The sequence below is a fragment of the Lacerta agilis genome, chromosome 8 (assembly GCF_009819535.1).
Source record: "Lacerta agilis isolate rLacAgi1 chromosome 8, rLacAgi1.pri, whole genome shotgun sequence".
Classification (NCBI taxonomy): domain Eukaryota; kingdom Metazoa; phylum Chordata; class Lepidosauria; order Squamata; family Lacertidae; genus Lacerta; species Lacerta agilis.
The window spans coordinates 72,276,394-72,294,664 of NC_046319.1; the positions used below are offsets into that span (position 1 = coordinate 72,276,394).

The following is an 18,271-nucleotide window of genomic DNA, read 5'->3' on the forward strand; positions in this document are numbered from 1 at the left end:
TGCTAGGAAATGATTGTGGGGGTCGGGGGTGGGAGAGGGAAAAAGAAATAAAAAGGGTGACATGAGAACCAGGGTCAGGAGAGGGTCCCAGAAATAAGTCAGGATTGTTTGGAGGATGCATCTTGCTTTCCCAGTTGTGCCCCCGCCCCTTATTAGTCCAAGCCAAGCTCCCACTCCACTTATTAAGCCCTTGAGAGAGTTGACACTGGCCCCAATCCAGAGCAGCTCACCACTCTGCCACAGAGCACCATGGAGGCTTTCTACACTGATTTCTCCAGAGCAGCTCGAGTTATTTCTGAAAATGAAATCGTGTCCCATGTGAGCTGGGGTAGCTACTGCTGGAGCAAGCAATAGTAGAAAAAAGGCCCTCAAAACCCCAGCTGCGTTTCGTGTGTGTGTGTGTGTGTGTGTGTGTGTAGAAACAGGGCTGCTGGATAAGGCCCTTGAGAGGAAGGAACGTTCCAGTGGAAAACGAGAAAGAGAGAGAGTGAGAGCATGGTGTCAAGTGGCCCCAAAGGGAAGGACAGCTGTTTGCTCCAGAGGGAGTATACAGGACCCACAGGGACGTGCCTGCAGAGAGGCTGGCCTACACTCGTGGTACCACAACGTAGGGCTGGTGGGGGATCAGCTTCTGCCGCTGGTTGCAGTTGTAGATCCAGCGGGGGCGCACAAAAGAGAGGTTGGCATTCTCGTTCAGAGCCTGCAACAGAAAGGAGAAAATGCTGGCACTTGGAAGGTGTCTGGCCCACCCTAAAAGGCGGAGCCAGTCCACCCTGATGCAATGCCTACCTGTTGTGGACTAGTACAAGCATTTAAATGAGGTTGCCTGGGTTCAGATTTTATCTTGGTCACAAAGCGAGAGATAGTGGGGTGCCATGGTTAGAACCAGGTTTCCCCACTCCTGTCTAACACTCAACTACCTACTGAAGCACAGAGCTTGCTGGTGACTTTGGACTAGTCTCAGATGGGCAGGGTATAAGTAAAATTAAAACAACAACAACAAACATCAACAAGTAGTATTATTCTTCAACCTCAGCCTCCACCACTACAGCAATTTAAAAGTGTGGGACTAACTTACTGGGTGCTGAAAAGCTTTTGAAGCATTTCGAAAGCATAAAAATGCTAAAAAGTGCTACTATGATAATCTGTTTCTGCCACAGTTGCCTTTGGAACCGGCATCCTGTGTTTATCTCCATCCGTTATCTATGGGGCCACCTGAAAAGTGTGTCATTGCTTACGGACGACTGGGCAGTGCAGTCCTACACAGCTGGCAGGATGAGCTCACCTCCTCAAACGTGTCGTCCCACTCTTGAGCCGTGATCACATAATTGACTCGCTCATTCATATAGTCCTCCACTTCCCTGCAAGCGGAAGAGAAGCATTCCCCTTACAATAATTTACAGGCACCTTTTCCTCCTCCCCTAAGAGCACAAAGAAGTGATATTGAAATACACTTGAGATTGCAGAATTGGCACAAATGGCTGGTTCGCATGACATACTAAACCAACCTGGCTCATCCTCCAAATATTTTGGTGCACTGGCTGGGGCTGATGGGAGTTTTGGTCCAAAACCTCTGGGAGGGGGGTGCCATGTTGGCAAAGGTTGTACTAAGCCAAACTTGAACATATGGGTTCCTAGGGAGGGCCTTGCACCCACTGTGCTACTTCTCCCAGGTCATCTTTGCTGCCACGCCAAACTAGGCAAGGTTTGGCTTAGCATGGCCTCTGAACCAGGACTTGTGGCTAAGCTCTCCCTCAATTAGCCGCAAGCTGTAGCCAAGGTTTGTTCTAAATCCGACATCTCATGGGCACCCTTTCACCAAAAAAGGAAAAGGAAAGAAGTAGATTGTATCCAGGCCCACAGAAATTAATGGATATCACTAACTTAATTTCAATGGGTCTACTCTGAGTAGTATTTTTAAATGGATTGATAAGTTTGTATGCAAGTATACCATGCTAAATGTTACAGTATATTGTTTGAATTGTGCTTTTTAAACTTTAGTCGGCCCTGACAAAATGAGTATGATATATTCAAAGCATGTTAGGCAAGACTGAAGGAGTGGACAGTCAAGACTCTACGTAGTTTCTGGTTCCTCTCTTCCTAGAGAAGCATCCTTACAGAAAAATATGGAATTGTGTTTCAAAATCTGGCTGCTAAACTCGCCTGCCTGTGGTGGGGAATTTGGATTTCCATTGTCTTTGTTCTTCACCATACACAGCTTACACTCTTTTGGAGACTGCTTCTGATGACAGCATGCATTCAGCATGCCACTTGGGCCACAGTGGGCACCTACTGCAATGCCACCGCAGCAAAACTCACCCGTTAAAAGCCACAATGTACCGGTTCAAGAGGCGTCGCTCTTGAGAAGGGAATTCGCCATAAAGGAAGAAGTGTTTGCCCACGAATAAATCTGGCAATGACAAAGAAGAAGCTGAATGAAGACTTGAAACCCCAAACTCGCCCCATAAATGAACCACATAATTTCCAAGCATTATGTCTATTAATGCAGTTCAAGACTAGAGGGTTGCATCTAATTAATTAATTAATTTCAATGGGTCTACTCTGAGTATAGTAACACTGGATGCAAACCAGGAGCTCTCAGGTCCTAGTCTCATCTATACCAGCAAGGGAAGAAAGAGCATGGTTGCATCTCATCTCCTGACTTCATTTTCCCAGTCTCTCCTTGCCTTTAGGAGTCATGAGGCCTCCTTAGCAGAGAAGGGAGAAAGCTGGGGCTGCCCACCAGTAATTTGCTACTAATTTTTTTTTATCATTAAATAATTTGCACTAAATAAGTCTCAATAAATCTCAGAGATACTTTGGGGGGGGGGGGTAATAACCACTCTGGTGAAAAGTAAAGGTCATCTTTAATATTTTCTTCTTAACTTCCTTTTATAGGAATACTCAAAAGTGTAAGAAGAGCCCTGCTGTATCAGAGTGAGTCAAGCATCCTGTTCTCAAAGTGGCTGCCCAGATGCCTGTGGGAAACCCACAAAGCACAGGACCAAAGTGTGGGAGCACTCTCCCATCTTGTAGTTTCTAGCAACTGGTATTCAGAAGCATTCTGCCTCTGACTGGGGTTAGTGGCCATTGATAGTCTTCTCCTCCAGAAATTGGTCCAATTCTTTTTTAAAGCCATCCAAGCTGGTGGCCTCCTGTGGCAGCGAGTTCCATAGTTTTAACTACGCACTGCATAAAGAGATAACGAAATAGCTGCACAAGATGAACGAGTCTTTCACTCTCAGCCTGAATGAGTAATTCATCCCCGTGGGTTAAACAACAAAAGCTTTAGCTGACTGATCAGATCTAATCTCAGTCCTCGCATCCCATCAGTCCTGACATACCTGGTAGCTCTGGGATGAGCTGATCTGGCTCCTCTTTTTCTTCAACATCTGTATTCTCATCTGTGGAGCCGCCGTATGGATCGTCATCCGGCTCCGGGACCACCCTCCTTCCCCCTTGTTGCTTTTTGCGGTGCTCCTCTTCCACTCTAAAGCCGAGGGGAAATGGGAATATGTTGGCACAAAGCACCTGATATCCCCACCCTACAACCAGCATCATGCTTCTAGTCCTCAAGGACAAAAATGCACATTGGCCATTACAACTGAAGGCTTAGAAACCAGGGAACATCTGCGCAAAGGACTTTCACTAAGGGGATGGAGCCTCTCCCCTTTACACCACAGCTTCAAGTCCTGTTCCACCAATCTCTAACCATCTTCTCCCATATTTGCTTACCAGCTGGCATCATAGGTACCCAGCCACTATTCCAACCCTTTTAAAACACAAAATCCTTTTTCCATCCCTGAGGGCACAGCTTACAAAAAGAACCATTCACTTGACCAACCTCCTCAGCTCATCATCGGTGTCACCAGAGCCCTCATCTCCATTGTCTTGAGCACCTGAGGGGGGAGGGGGTAGAGAAGGAGAGAGAAAATTAGTACAAAGGGCCACATTTGAATGGGCAGATTAATGCAGCCCCTGGCTCACAACCCAGGAGCACTGCCTGCTCCTTCCAGCTCCTTCGTAGGTGCCAGGGATACAGGTTTCTTTACAGCATTGCACAAAAACCTGAAAGACAGGTGAGCAAGTGGCAATGGGAAGCAAAGAATCAGAGGTTCGGTGGCTCAGGAAGGGAACACTCCAAAGGGCTGCTGGCATCCAGAGATAAGACCCACAGCTTGGACAGCTCAGTTGGTTAGAGTGTGGTGCTGATAATGCCTAGGTTGCGGTTTGATCCCTGGATGGAACAACTGCATGTCCCTGCATTGCCTTGCAGTGTGTTGGGCTCAGTTTGGCAGATACTGTCTGGGTCCAAAGTAACTAGGGCTTTCTATGCTCAAGTCAGCACCTTGAATCAGGCCTGGTATAGTACTCAGATAAAATGGTTTATAAAATTGCCTAGTAACTTGAGCTTCCTGTAGTGGAATTGATCAGCAGAAGGTTCAAGAATGCTCCTTTAATCATAATCATTTCATGGATTTCATTACCCATGAGTGCAAAAAATGGGGGGGGGGAAGGGTGGCCATCACATTTGTGCCCCATTTGTGAGCTTTCCAAGAGGCACTTCTCTGGCTGCTGGTGGAAATAGGATGCTCAACAAGAAGGACCTTTAGTCTGACCCTGCAAGGTGGTTCTTACAGGAAGATGAAGCAGGAGGGGGAGTCTGAAAGTGAGCCCTCTTGCTCCAACATGCAGGTAGAACCAGGGCTTCTCAGACCTACCTCTGGGATCCTCGTCGCTGCTGGATGCTCCAGAGTCAGCTGCCGGGGCCCGCGAGTTGTTATGGATGTTGCTGCTCCGAGAGGTGGTGGGCTCCTCCTCCTCTTCAGAGGATGCCCTCTTCGGGGCCTTGGGTACAGCTTTGGGACTGGCAAGGCTCTTGGGCTTGTGGTTGGAGCTGGGCACGTCAGCTCTCTGTCAAATAAAAGCAGTGCTCACGTCACAGCAGTTCTCCCCTTCAATCTCATGAAGGAGAGGATGCTTCTAAGATGGCACCTGCAATCTTATCCTTTATTAAGAAGGTATACAGCACATAGAATTTTAAATGCATTGCCCAGTTAACCAGGGAACATTGTTTCTCAGTTAATTAAAAAACCTGTTTGAACAACAGAAACAACTGACCTGCTTCAACTCAAAGTAACCAACAACACACTTTGCTGGGGGGGGGGGGAAGAGGAGTTTTATTCTCTAAAGCAGTGCCACAACTCAGTTTTGTTTCAAAAACCACATAAGGTGTCTCCCACACACCAGTATGTTAACACTGGCAGGGACAAAAAACAACAACAACCCTTCTAAAGGCAAAAAATTCTGGGGGTATATTTCTTGTCTGATGCAGACAGAAAATTGCAAATGTAAAGTGGCTCAAATATCAGGATGCTGTTTACAACCATGCAGGTAATATCCTAGACAGATGGCAATGTAGTAGGTTTACTTCTGTGTAAATTACGCAATGAGAAGTAAACACAGGGTTTGATTTTACCCGCTTTCATTGGAAGAACCTTATAGGAAGAACCCTACTTTTCAATCAGAATGTGTGTGCAGACATACATCCTTGATCTATTAGTGCCAGATAGCAACTCCTCTCAGGACAAAAGCAGTCTGCCAGAGCTGTGCCTACTCCATATGAATCGAGGTGCTCTATTACCTGTGGATGTGCAAGGGGTTTGTGGTGTCGGGCAGGGGTCTCTTCGTCACTCTCCTCCTCCTGCTCACTGCTGGAAGATTCTGGGCTTACCATCAGGTAGCTGGCAAAAGGAACAAACCCGTTGCAAACCCAGATGTAGCGGAAACCAAACCTCCCATCCCAATGCAGTGAGGAGGTTTTGTTGGACTCCAAATCCCATCAGCCGCAGCTACCGGTGGATGACAGGAGACTGGAGTTTTATCACCACAGGTTCCCCATCTCTGCAATGCTCCAAAGATCCTTGACAGAGCAGCCCTTTAGGCTCAGCCCCCGCCTGCCAACTCACCGCTTGCAGGGAAGGCACCGCTTTGTGCGGTAACAGTCCAGGATCCACTCCTTGCGCACAATCGTGCCCCCAAGCCGTTTCACTTGGCTGTACTTGGGTGTGTTGGCAAAGGCACAGCTGGAAGAGGAGAGAGCACAGCAGGGCACTCAGGGCACAGCAACATGTCACTCTCTACTAACCAACGCTAAGAGCAGAAGAGCTGGCAGAAAGCACAACCATTATAAACCAGTCGCTTCAATAGGCAGATTGTTGTGGTGGAAACTGGAATTAGTTCTAATGCACTCAGCTGCAACTTTAACCCTTGAGCAGACCTGCACAGGATGAGGCTGTACATCTACGTAGTAGAGCCAGTGTGGTGTAGTGGTTAAGAGCAGAGGACTTGTAATCTGGTGAACCGGGTTCGCGTCCCTGCTCCTCCACAAGCAGCTGCTGGGTGACCTTGGGCTAGTCACACCTCTGAAGTCTCTCAGCTCCACCCACCTCACAGGGTGTCTGTTGTGGGGGAGGAAGGGAAAGGAGATTGTGAGCTGCTTTGAGACTCCTTAGGTAAAGGGACCCCTGACCATTAGGTCCAGTCGCAGACGACTCTGGGGTTGCAGCGCTCATCTCGCTTTACTGGCCAAGGGAGCCGGCGTACAGCTTCCAGGTCACGTGGCCAACACGACTAAGCCACTTCTGGCAAACCAGAGCAGCTCACGGAAATGCTGTTTACCTTCCCACCGGAGTGATACCTATTTATCTACTTGTACTTTGACGTGCTTTCTAACTGCTAGGTTGGCAGGAGCAGGGACCGAACAACAGGAGCTCACCCCGTCGTGGGGATTCAAACCGCCGACCTTCTGATTGGCAACCCTAGGCTCTGGTTTAACCCACAGCACCACCCGCGTCCCACTTGAGACTCCTTAGGGTAGTGATAAAGCGGGATATCAAATCCAAACTTCAGTTCCCTGTTGGTTAGCAGCCCTAGTTTACTGGAGCTACCCTGCAACTGCCTATAGCAGCCAGCATTAACCTGATCCCTGGAGATGTGCTAGACAGCAACTCCCATCACTCCCAGCCATGGTTGTGAGGCCTGGAGGCTGATGGGAGTTGTAGTTAATAATATATGTTACCAGGTTGATGCAGGCTGGTGTCTAGCATCTTTCCCATGTGTACAGAAGGTAGAGTAAATACTTTAATTAAAAAAAAATCTGCTGGGATTAATATTATTGTGCTACTTATTTTAATGGGCCTGTGTTAAAAAATACACATGCAATGCTGATTTGCAAATGGTTTAGCTTGTTGCTATTGCATTTTTATGGTGTGTAAGATGCCTAAGCTTCCTTTTGTAGGCTATATTAAAAAAGACTGAGAGAATTATAAGCAGCAGCAACAGCGGGGGAACTCTCTCCTGCTACCCCATTTCCAAGACCTGGCAAAATCGAATCTTTTTGGGGGAGATGAGGTACAGGGGAAGAAGTTAATTCCATGTTTTTTTTTAATTCCTCATACCAAAGACTTGTTATGTTTCTGGTAAAACAGCAAGTCAACAAGATATAAACTAAAGTCTGGTTGAAGCCTTCGGGATTGTACAGTCTTAAAAATCTAGGGGTTGGGTAGAGAGAAACAAAGTTATAGAAGGCACAGGGAGATCCAGTAGTTTGCAGGACACCTACATGAGGTGAGTGCTGTCAGGGGTCCAGTCTGGTCGGTACTTTGCACCCATCTCTAGGGCTTTGTCCCGCAGCTCAGAGCGGAATGGGTTCTGGAAGCCACTCAACACAAACACAGTTCCCTGCAGGAGACGCTGGAAAGACACGTCTGCTGTCCCCTCTGAAGACTGAGTTTGCAGAGGCTTTTTGGAAGGTGGCATCTTTGGGGAAGGTAGTGCTGAAGGAGAAGCTGCTGAAGAGGGGAAAAGAGCAAATCAAAGTTATTTAGGAGGAGGAGGGGATGCACAGATCTGCAGCAATTCTTCCATACGACTCGATCAAAAGGTGATGCTGAACAAGCTGTGTTCCTAATCCCTGTGCAAATAGTTGCTGGAAGTGGGGGATTCTGCATGGAATATTGAACTATGAGCAGCGTATGACATCCTACTATCTCAACGTAATTTTTTAAAAGAACTAAGTTTCTATGTGCTGTGAAAGCATCCGGGCAACAGCTGGTACTGCCAGAAGTCAGAAGAGCATTTGGGAGGGGGTGGGGAAGGAAAAGGGATTTCCAGCAGTTAAGAACTTCAGTCTCTTCCATAGTATCAAGATCATCTGCAGAGGTCAATGTACCCTCAATCTCAAAGATAAGGTGTGCAGTTGTGAGGGACCAGCCATGTAAAACCTTGATAGAACTATCTTCCAAAAGCCTGGACAAATAGAAAAATCCTTAACATTTCTCAGCAATGCAGTTAAAAAGGCAGACTATCAGATTTCTCTAGGGAGGGAATTCCATAGCTGGAATGCTACCACTAAGAATGAGCATGGGCATATTAAGGACTCAGGATGCAACCCCATGTACACTTAATAAGAAGCAATGTAGAAGGATTTATCTGTTGAGTAAATATGTTAAGATCTGCACTGCAAAGTTACTTATCAATGCAAATAACTTACAGTAACCCCAAGTTTAGCTTCCAACTTCTAGCGTAAGAGAGGATTCCCAAGGCCCATTTTCAAAATGCAGCCCCCACATACACACCTTTGAGTTTCTTGGAGGCTGGCTGTGCAGGGCGGGGAGTATCGGGGTGGGGTTTACTGGCTGCAGACAAGAGACCAGGATTTTCCTTGCTGAATTCAAACTTCCTCTTGACCGGCGTGGGCTCCTGTGAGCAGAAGGAAACATGCAGTGCAAAACTATGCAGGCCTACTAAAAAGTAAGATACCCGGAGGCCACGGGGACTTACTCATGGTGTTAAGAAGGCAACCTGTGGCTTTCCACATGTTGTTGGACTCACAACTCCCATTAACATCAGCCAGCATGACCAGTGGCCAGGGATGATGAGAGCTTTAGTCTAACAACCACCTAGAGAGGAAATGCAGTGGATTATGGGATGGGACTTGTATACTTCAGGGGTTGACTTGCTCCTGGTTTGTTTTTAAATTACAGCAGCTCCACACATAGAGATGTAGCAAGTGAAGCATCCCCTCCCCCCATCCATCTTCACTGGCAGGAAAAAAACTGCAGTTGCTGAATTTCTGTTAAATTAACAGTAGGGCTGGTGCTGCATAGTGGCTAAGTGACAGCTATAAATCAGAAAGTCATAGAATCGTACAGTTGGAAGGGATCCCCGGGGTCATCTACTCCAACACCCTGCAACGCAGGAATTTCAACTAAAGCATCCATGACAGATGGTCACCCAACCTCTGTTTAAAAACCTCCAAGGAAGGAGAGTCCACAAACTCCCAAGGGAGTCTGTTACGCTGTCAAACAGCTCTTACAGTCTGAAAGTTCTTCTTGGTGTTTAGTCAGAATCTCCTTTCTTATAACTTGGTTTGTCTCCTACCCTCCACAGCAGGAGAAAACAAGCTTGCTCCTAGTCCTTGGTTCAGATTCTGCTTCTTCACTGAACCCACTAGGTAGCCTTAGGCAAGCTGTCTCTCTTTGCCAGGAGTAGCTAAACTTTTTCAAACAGGTGGCTGCACCAACCCACCCATGGCCAACTGTCTGGCGACAGGGCGAACTGTAAAAGTGAGCTTGGCTAATCCTCCATCCAAGCACACATACAGTGGTACCTCTAGATAAGAATGGGATCCGTTCTGGAGCCCTGTTCCCATCCTGAGAAGTCCGCAACCCGCAGTGTTGCTTCTGCGCACACGCAGGTCGCGATTTGGCACATCTGTGCATCACGTGACATCACTGCGCGCATCTGCGCATGCGTGACCTGCTGAACCCGGAAGTAATCTGTTCCGTTACTTCCGGGTTCGGCGCGTTCATAATCCGTGCCATTCGCAACCTGCAGCGAATGCAACACGAGGTACGACTGTATTGGCAGCCTTCGAATGGAGTCATAAAAAAACTTCTGGCATCACAGAATCACAGCTGGGGACATGCAGGAGATGCCAGTAAAAGGAATATTGTTTTTGGATGGATAAATTTGAGGGTACACAAAAATAAAAATGGGGGAAATTGGAATATTGGAGGAGAATTAAAAAGAACCCCTATTAGAGGGTCTGTACACAGCTCTTAGCCTTAAGTCTCAGTGTCTCAACTGCTGTGCAGGGGATAATAGTAATATCAACTTTCCTTAAAGCAGGGGTGGGGAGCCAGTTGCCCTCCCCATGTTCCTGAACTCCCATCCAACCATGTTGGCTGAAGCTGAGGGAAGCTGTAGTCTGACAAACATCTGGAGGGTCACATATTCCCCACATCTGCTTTAAAGAGTTGCTGTAAAGATTACAACAAGATAACGAACGTGAAGCAGTTTGAACACACAAAAGTACTATAGAACTATTCAACAGAGCATTGGTAGTGAAAACAATAAAGGATCAACTGGCAGCCCTACTCTAGGCTAATACACAAGGATAAAGTTTGGCACCCAACCCATTCACCCAGAAATCCACTTTAACCTTGGGAGAGGCTTTGGTGGTGGGTTTTTCAGCGGCTGATGGCGAAGGATCTGGGGAACTGGACACGCTGGTTTGCAACGAGGCAGCGGCGTAACTGGGTGAGGGCTGGTTGTTCTGAGAGGCTGCAACAACAGTAATGAATAATCATTCTCAATGTGTTAAGAAATGCAGTGCTGATGCTATGAAGTGTGCACGGCAGAAGAGCCAATTTGAGTTTTTTGTTTGTTTGTTAAGGAATGCTTTTTCGGGGATGGCACGGAAAAACTTTTGTCGTCACAGCATCACAGTGGGAGCACACAGAGCTTTGCATGTGAACGTCTCTGGCTCAACCCAGAGCCAACAGAAAAGCCACCTCTCGGCCCCACCAACACAAACTCATCTAAGACTCTCCTTGCTAATGGCTATTAGTAATAATGGGTAAATGGAACTTCCATGTTTAGTGGCAGTATAATAATAATAATAATAATAATAATAATAATAATAATAATATTGATACCCCAACCATCTGGCTGGGTTTCCCCAGCCACTCTGGGCGGCTTACAGCACATAAAAAATTATAAAACATTAGACATTAAAAACTTCCTGATACAGGGCTGCCTTCAGATGTCTTCTAAAAGTCAGATAGTTGTTTATTTCCTTGACATCTGATAGGGCGCCACTACTGAGAAGACTTTCTGCCTGGTTCCCTGTAACTACACTTCATACACTGAGGGAACCACCAGAAGGCCCTCGGAGCTGGACCTCAGTGTCCGGGCTGACGGATGGGAGTGGAGACGCTCCTTCAGCTATACTGGGCCGAGGCCGTTTAGGGCTTTCGGATACCATTCAATACAAGATCCCAAGGAGCAATATTGAGAGAGTGCTGTAGCTTTCATGCCCTTCTTGCAAGCATCTCAAAGGCATCTTGTCAGCCACTGAGGGAAACAGAAAACTGGATGCAATGGACCCATGGCTTGATCTAGTAATCCTCATTAAGTTATTAGCAGCTGGAAGCAATATACAAAGCGTAGGGCCTCTTGGGTCTGTGGCCTTCTCTGGCCTCAGAACCCTCCCCTGGCCACCAAGTCATTTCCCCAGGCTGCACCCCTCACTGACTCTGAGTGGTTTTGGGCAATTGACCTCTGATAATGTTTAATCCTTATCTGGATGGAGGTTAGAGAGGAGTGTGTGCAGAAACTAGCCTACTGTACAAAGACAACACTTATATTCAGGGCCCCGTCCTCTTTTGCCCCTCTGCCCCAATACTGGTATATGGGCCTCAAACATCTGCCCAGAAGGGAAATGCAGCCCTTGGGTTGGAAATAGTTCCCCACCTATGCTATAGGTACCGTGGCTACCTTTAGGTGGAGAGACGAGGGGTTTGCTGGCACGGCTGAAGAAAAGCGCGCCGGGCTTCAGGGAGTCATTGTCGTCTTCCTTGACCTTGAACTGCCCCAGCTTGGTGAGCTTCTGAATACACAGAGCAGGAAGGAGAGCGAGGGTTTCAAATCAGCCAAAGAACGGCAGCAAAAGAGGGGACAACATTCAGGTCACTGGAGCACTTACCGGTGAAGCGGTTTTGGAATGAACCTTGTCATTTTCTGGAGGAGAGTGGAATCTCACAAAAGAGAGGCCATAGGTCAAGGACTGAGAAGGAAAGCAAGAAACTCAAGTAAAGGAGTCAGGTTTATCAATCAGGCAGTCCCAAGCATTTGTTGGCCCCTCCTCCCAGGAGGCACCTCTCTCTTATCATCATCACACACTCCTCAGGGACCAAAGACATCTCAGTTAACAGAACCTGCTTACTGGTATGTTAGGCATACATCAGACTGACACCACCTACCAGGAATTGCTCCCCTTGTAAACGATCATCCTGATAAAACAGTTGATACTATATTTTTCATGCCAAGAATATGCACAACTCTGGAGTTTACATGTTCTTCTGCTGGAGGTTAGCCCAATTAATGCTGTTATGCACTTACTTGGGAGTAAGTACCACAACTCATTGGAATTTCAGAGTAAACATAAATAGGAATATGCTCAAAATAATATCCCTATACAAGAATTTAGTTATTTCCACCCCACATTAATGTTCTCTGATTTCACCTCATTCTAGATGGGGAACCCATAGTTTAACTACCTAAAGCAGTTAAAAATTTGCATCCTCTGTTCACCAGATTAGTAGAGATGCTATCCACCATCCTTTTCATGGTGCTGTTGCTGTTATTATTTTTGGCATTTGTACAGCACTCCATAACATAAATGTTCTTTGGGCAATTACAATAACCATTTCTACTGCAGAATGCAAAGTACTTTACCTTTTCTCAGCTTCAGACCACTCCTGTAATACCGGCCAGAACAGATGGGCAATGGAGAGAGATGGTAACTAACCCGTGACTGGCTAGCACAGCCTTCACCAACCTGGTATTCTCCAGGCATTTAATACTACAACTCCTGTCCTGTCAGCTCCGGTCAACATAGCTGTGCTGGCTAGAACTGATGAGGGCATGTTGTAATCCTAAGTAGCTGGAGAGTATCAGGCTAATGAAGGCAAGCCTCTTACCAAACTGAGAAACGAATGCAGGAACTCAAGCCTGACACTGGCCAGCATCCCTTATATCCTGTATCATTTGTACTTCCACACAAACCTTGGTATAGGGCTGTGTACAGATGATTTTCACCCGGTCCCACTTTCTCTCAGCTGTGGCCTTCACAAGCTTATCTGGTCCAAACATACGAACCCTGTTGAGGTTGGTGCCGCTCTTGCTCTCCGAGGGGGACATGAAGGAGGATGTGACCAGCAGCACCTGAAGTGGGAGGGAAAGGACTGGGGTGGAGGTCAGGGTGCACTAACTTGACAGATGCCAGCCTAATAGGTTTAAAATATGGGTTCGCAGAAGTAGGAGGTGGTGGTGGGGAACTAGAGAGGAACATCGAGTCATATTTATGACTTCTGATGAAAACTACCAAATGCACAATATACAGGGTGCTCCTCTACCCACCTACCCCTCCATGTATCTATGGCACTTTCTTTGACTTGTCTAACAGTTTGTTTTGCATGTGGCTGCTTTCAAGTGGCAGCTAGCCATGGTTTGGGCTTTCTTTAACTAGGTTTAAGTACCACTTCCAGCCTCTGTGAAGTGGACCCCCATTAGTAGACTGCTTCAACCCCACAGACTAGGAAAGTAGTGTGTGTGTGGGGGGGTGTTCTGCACCAAATGAGACAGCCCAAACAAATTGCAAGAATAACACAACTCTGATCCTGCAAAGCCCCAAACCACCAGCCTTTTGTTTAAAAACAGCTTGCTTTCAGGTTGGGTGAGGAACGAGGCCCTTCCACAGTCTCTCACACACAGGCACTCGCTCACCTCATAGTTCTGCTCACTGGAGGAGGCAGAGCTGCCAGCCAATACTTCAACAAACGCGGAGCCTTCATTGCCAATGTCAATGCTGTGAATCTGCTCCTCTTTCTCAAACTGTGGGGAGACATGACAGCCTCAGCCAAGGGTTAGGGAACACACAGAAATGTTGTCTTTCAGCCCAAGCTTCTAAAGTTTCTGACAAACTGAACAGTGTCCCATTCATGCATGATTGCCAATATGTATGCTTGCGCACGCACGCACACACACACACACACACACACTCACCTCATACCAAATCAAATCTTATACCAGCCTTCCCCAACCCGGTGCCCTTTGGATGTTTTGGGATTGCAACTCCCATTAATTTCAGCCAGCAGAGCTGTGCTAGCTAGGGCTGATGGGAGTTGTAGTCCAAAGCATCTGTAAGACACAGAGTTGGGGGGAAGGCTGTCTTATACCAGAGAACTGTCTACTCTAACTGGCAGTGACTCTCCAAGCTCTCACACAGAATCTTTCCTTTCCCAGCCCTGGTGCCCAAGATCCTTCAAACCACAGAGAATAGGGATTGAACTTCCTTCAGCATGCAAACAATGTGCCCTACCAAAGGGCTATGGCTTTCTCACTGAAGGCCTGTCACACTTCCTATTTTTGTTGTGGGAAATATGGCAGTGTGTGGGAATACGTTTTCAGGTGCTCCTGCACCTTGCCGCAGCACAGTAACCTTCCACGCTATGCACGGAAGGTAAAGAGATCCGGCAGAGGTTTGCTGCCTGGATCCCTCCGCGCCTGTAACAAAGCGCGCCAAAAAAGCCTCTAGTAACGGTCGGAAAGCAGTTTCCCGCCCGGAAACTCAGCCAAATACAATGTTGTGATTGGTCTATGTTAATGTTATGACGTTGTTCAAGTTTATCAATAAATGGCCCCTGCTCTCTGTAGTGGTGTGTAGAGTGCGCAAGACAAGCCAAGAGAGAACAACCGTGCCAGACAAGCTAAGAGAGAGAAAGCGAAAGAGAAAACAAGCCGCACAGAGTAGTAGTCGGGAGAGCGCGACTCCACCATTGACTGCAGTCTCTTAGTCTCTTTATCTTTTATTTCTTTATTTTATTTTTGGCTGCCTTCTTAGTTTTGGCCGCACTTTCTGCTGCACTTTTTACTGCCTATCCTTTCCTCTTTGGAACCTCAAGCCTTCGTAACAACTCCAGAGAAACCTTCAGAACTCCAAACAACTCCTCACGACCTTCAGCTTCATAACCAGCGGACCCATTCACAACCAGTGGGAGCAGGCACTCCGGAATTACTGGTTGTCCCAGATGTTGGTTATCCCCACAGCAGTGAGGGTGTCATCCACTGGTGGTCACAATGCACAGCTGCTGGGCTGCATTCAGACTTCTGACTGCAAGTGATCCACCAAGCTATGACATAAATATGAGATGCTAATCTGCTGCTTGGTTTTGGAGTTGACCTCTCAAGATCCCAGCTCACAGACTGCTTGCATGAATTCCCAAAACAGGGCTTCTCCCCCCCCCCCCAAAGGGACAGATGGGTGGCAAAAGCAGCTCAATGGGAAGTGTGGACATGAGGACCTGGCAACCCATTGAGAACACCCAAGCCAACATAGCACCATTTTTGAAGCAATGCAACCACAGTAAGCCACATGCCAATAGCAAACCTAGCCAAACCTATGTCAAGTTGCAACTAAACACACGCATGAGGTTTGTTATTTGCCAATGCTACAAATATTGCCAGTTCCTACAATACGTTTTCCCCTCCACAGCCACATATTTGTCTGCAATCACTTGGAGACACAATAGCACAATTCAGGGTGTATGAACATATTTCCACCAGCAAGCTCCATCATCATGCCAACATCCTGTCCAGTTGTCTCTCTACAAAATCAAGACAGCTGTTATCTACACCTACAACCTGGTTCAGTTTAGCTTCCTCCAAGCAAGGAATTTGTATAGCCAATAAATAACTGCAGCTGTTTAAGTACATGAGAAACTAATTGTGCAAACCAATCCCAGGTATTTCAGCCCAAAGGAATTGCATCACACGCTTCTTGACCCATTTACACTCCTAACAGTCCTGCAAGGTGCTGGTGGGGGAGATGAGGCAGATTTCAAACGCTCAGGAGGTTAACTAAAACTCACCTGTAGTATGGCAGAGATGTGCTTCTCCCCAGCCTGTGCAGCCTTCCACTTGCGATAGGTGTCGGCCTTGAGCAGGTTCTCAGCACAGTGTGTCTGGGCAGGGTGTGAGAAGAGAGATGAGATGGGAAGGGTAAAAAAGAAGGGGCAGGAAAGAATCCCTCAATCAGAGCAGGTATTACTTGCCCAGATCATACACACTGTGATTTCTTCAGCTGCATACACACTGTACATTTAAAGCACAATCCGCTCCTCTCACTCCCAAGAATCCTACAAACTGTATAGTCTGCCCCACACAGCTACAATTCCCAGGACAAACTACAGTTCCCAGGACCCTTGCATGTCCGTATGTGTGCTTTAAATGTATGGTGTGTTGTCCTCTCCATCACTCCCCACCCTATCACTTCACCCTACATATGGGTTTACCCAAAAATCTCCTCTGGTCTCCTATCCCTTAATTTATCACCCACCTCTCCCCGTCCAGAATGGGCTCTTCCAGGCTCCACCAATCAAAAACCAACTCCCCCCGACCACCCCCATCCTAGATATGAGTGGTTGCGCCCAACCGCCAAGGGGAAATAACGGAACCTCCCTCCCCTCCCTCGGCTACGGAGCCTCCTCTTTAGAAAGGCGGTCGCGGGCTCGCCCTACGCCTTGGCCCGCACCGGGTCGGAGCTGCTGGCAGACACCACATGTCGGATTGCGATCTCCGGCATCTCCCCGCCACTTTCTGTCACCACCGTGACCCGGTAGCAAAACTCCCCGGGCTGGCCGGAAGTGCTGGATCCCGAGAACGCTCAACTCTATGGTATGTTCTCACCCGCCCGCAGCTCAGAGACTCCTCCCACCAGGACGAGTCCGCCAGGAGCTTTTGCGCAGGCGCCTAAGGGCAAGGCCACGTTGGCTTGGAGGCACGAGCGCCCCCTGCCGTCGTCGCCACCCCCCCGTTCAAGTCAGGTTTTGCTTCCCGGCGGGCGAGTCCCGCCTCCTCCTGTAAGCGCATGCGCTCTCTCTCGCTCTCAGAGCGGGCGCTAAACTGGCGGGAAATTTCTTTGCAAGCAAGCAAGCAAGCAATACCAAGAGCAACCCTACGAAATAAATAAATAATATAACATGCAGTTCCTAATGTATTCACCACTTATTTAGATATATTAATTCAGTTGTTATTGCCACATGCTTAGAAAGTTAAGGAGATGTCAATCTGCTTTAACTTTCAAGTGTTGTAGATTTTTTCTCATTCCTCCCCCTTGCTTTTTAGTTTTTTTTCCCAAACCGTTCTGTCGCTACAGTCAAACGGCGTGCAAATTTTATGAAATGAGGAAAAAAATAAAAAGCTTCCTATTTGAAATGTGTTCGTTTGATTCATTATAACACCATTATTAACAAAACCATTGTCTTAAAAAAGAAAATGCAGGTGACAGGAACTGGCTTCATGAGGTGTGAAAGCAAAGCCATTGCTTTCTATTGCTTCCTATTTGGTGTTTTACAATTAATCCAAGCCTTCAGAAGTGAATAGAGCTGGGAGAGGAAGTAGGAAAGGGAGCACTTTTTCCAGCTTCCTTCTTCAATCCTATGCACTTTTCCATGGATAGAAGGGCAACCACCCTTGCCAACTCATGACCCAGGGGGCATTGAGGCAGGTGGACTCAGGGGGGAAGATATGCGGGGCACCATGTTAGGGACCCCTGCTCCAACTGAATACACTTGAGATCTGCTTCCTAGTACTGTACAGTGAGGTGAGCGGGGAGTGCTGGATTTATGTATAAATTAAACCAGCTTAACAAAAGCAAAAACAAAACAAAACTGGATGTACATTTCCAAAATTGTACTTCGGTTCAACAATTACTTTGATAAAATACATATTTTGTTATGTGCAAATGACTTTAGATAGTGTTGAGTATTGATTCAATGGTTTTTATATCTGTTGTAACGGGATCGTGATTCAGCAAGTGATTTCAGCTCTGACAGAGCAGGCAGGAGACAGCTTCTTCATGTAACACTCTTCATTCAGACAAACAAGACTGGGGAACTGAGGAGAGGGAGATACATTTATAGGGACAGTAGGGGATACATTTTGGAGGGAACAATCTCAAGCAATCACTAAGCTGCCTTTTGGTGGGAACCAATAAGACTGAGGATCCAAATGCAGCAACTTGAATGAACCAATAGTAACTGTTCCTTCTGGAACAGGAAGGCAGTTACTTTCCCCTAATGTGAATACAGACAATAGTAATCAGATATGATAACCCTTGAATCAATACAAAACAATATCTGCA

General features: G+C 47.1%; 1 protein-coding gene across 1 annotated transcript; it reads right to left on the minus strand.

Moving 5' to 3' along the window:
- Positions 1-471: 471 nt before the first annotated feature.
- On the minus strand, positions 472-16,780 carry XRCC1 (X-ray repair cross complementing 1). The gene is made up of 17 exons (XM_033158257.1): positions 16,661-16,780; positions 15,999-16,091; positions 13,855-13,962; positions 13,135-13,293; positions 12,053-12,133; positions 11,845-11,956; positions 10,508-10,629; positions 8,640-8,763; positions 7,625-7,850; positions 5,970-6,086; positions 5,645-5,744; positions 4,722-4,914; positions 3,845-3,899; positions 3,345-3,490; positions 2,320-2,410; positions 1,286-1,361; positions 472-700 (listed from the first exon to the last, which is right to left on the minus strand). The coding sequence occupies exons 1-17, from the start codon at positions 16,709-16,711 to the stop codon at positions 587-589; spliced, it is 1,968 nt and encodes a 655-aa protein (XP_033014148.1). The 5' UTR covers positions 16,712-16,780; the 3' UTR covers positions 472-586.
- Between the last annotated feature and the right edge of the window lie 1,491 nt (positions 16,781-18,271).

Excerpts from the sequence above, each read along its gene's own strand:
- XRCC1 (XM_033158257.1), bottom strand. The coding sequence starts at position 16,711 with ATGCCGGAGATCGCAATCCGACATGTGGTGTCTGCCAGCAGCTCCGAC. Across the intron at positions 16,092-16,660 it reads CTGCCAGCAGCTCCGACCCG|ACACACTGTGCTGAGAACCT; the intron begins GTGCGGGCCAAG and ends CACCCTGCCCAG. Across the intron at positions 6,087-7,624 it reads CCTGACAGCACTCACCTCAT|CTGTGCCTTTGCCAACACAC; the intron begins GTAGGTGTCCTG and ends CTCCTCTTCCAG.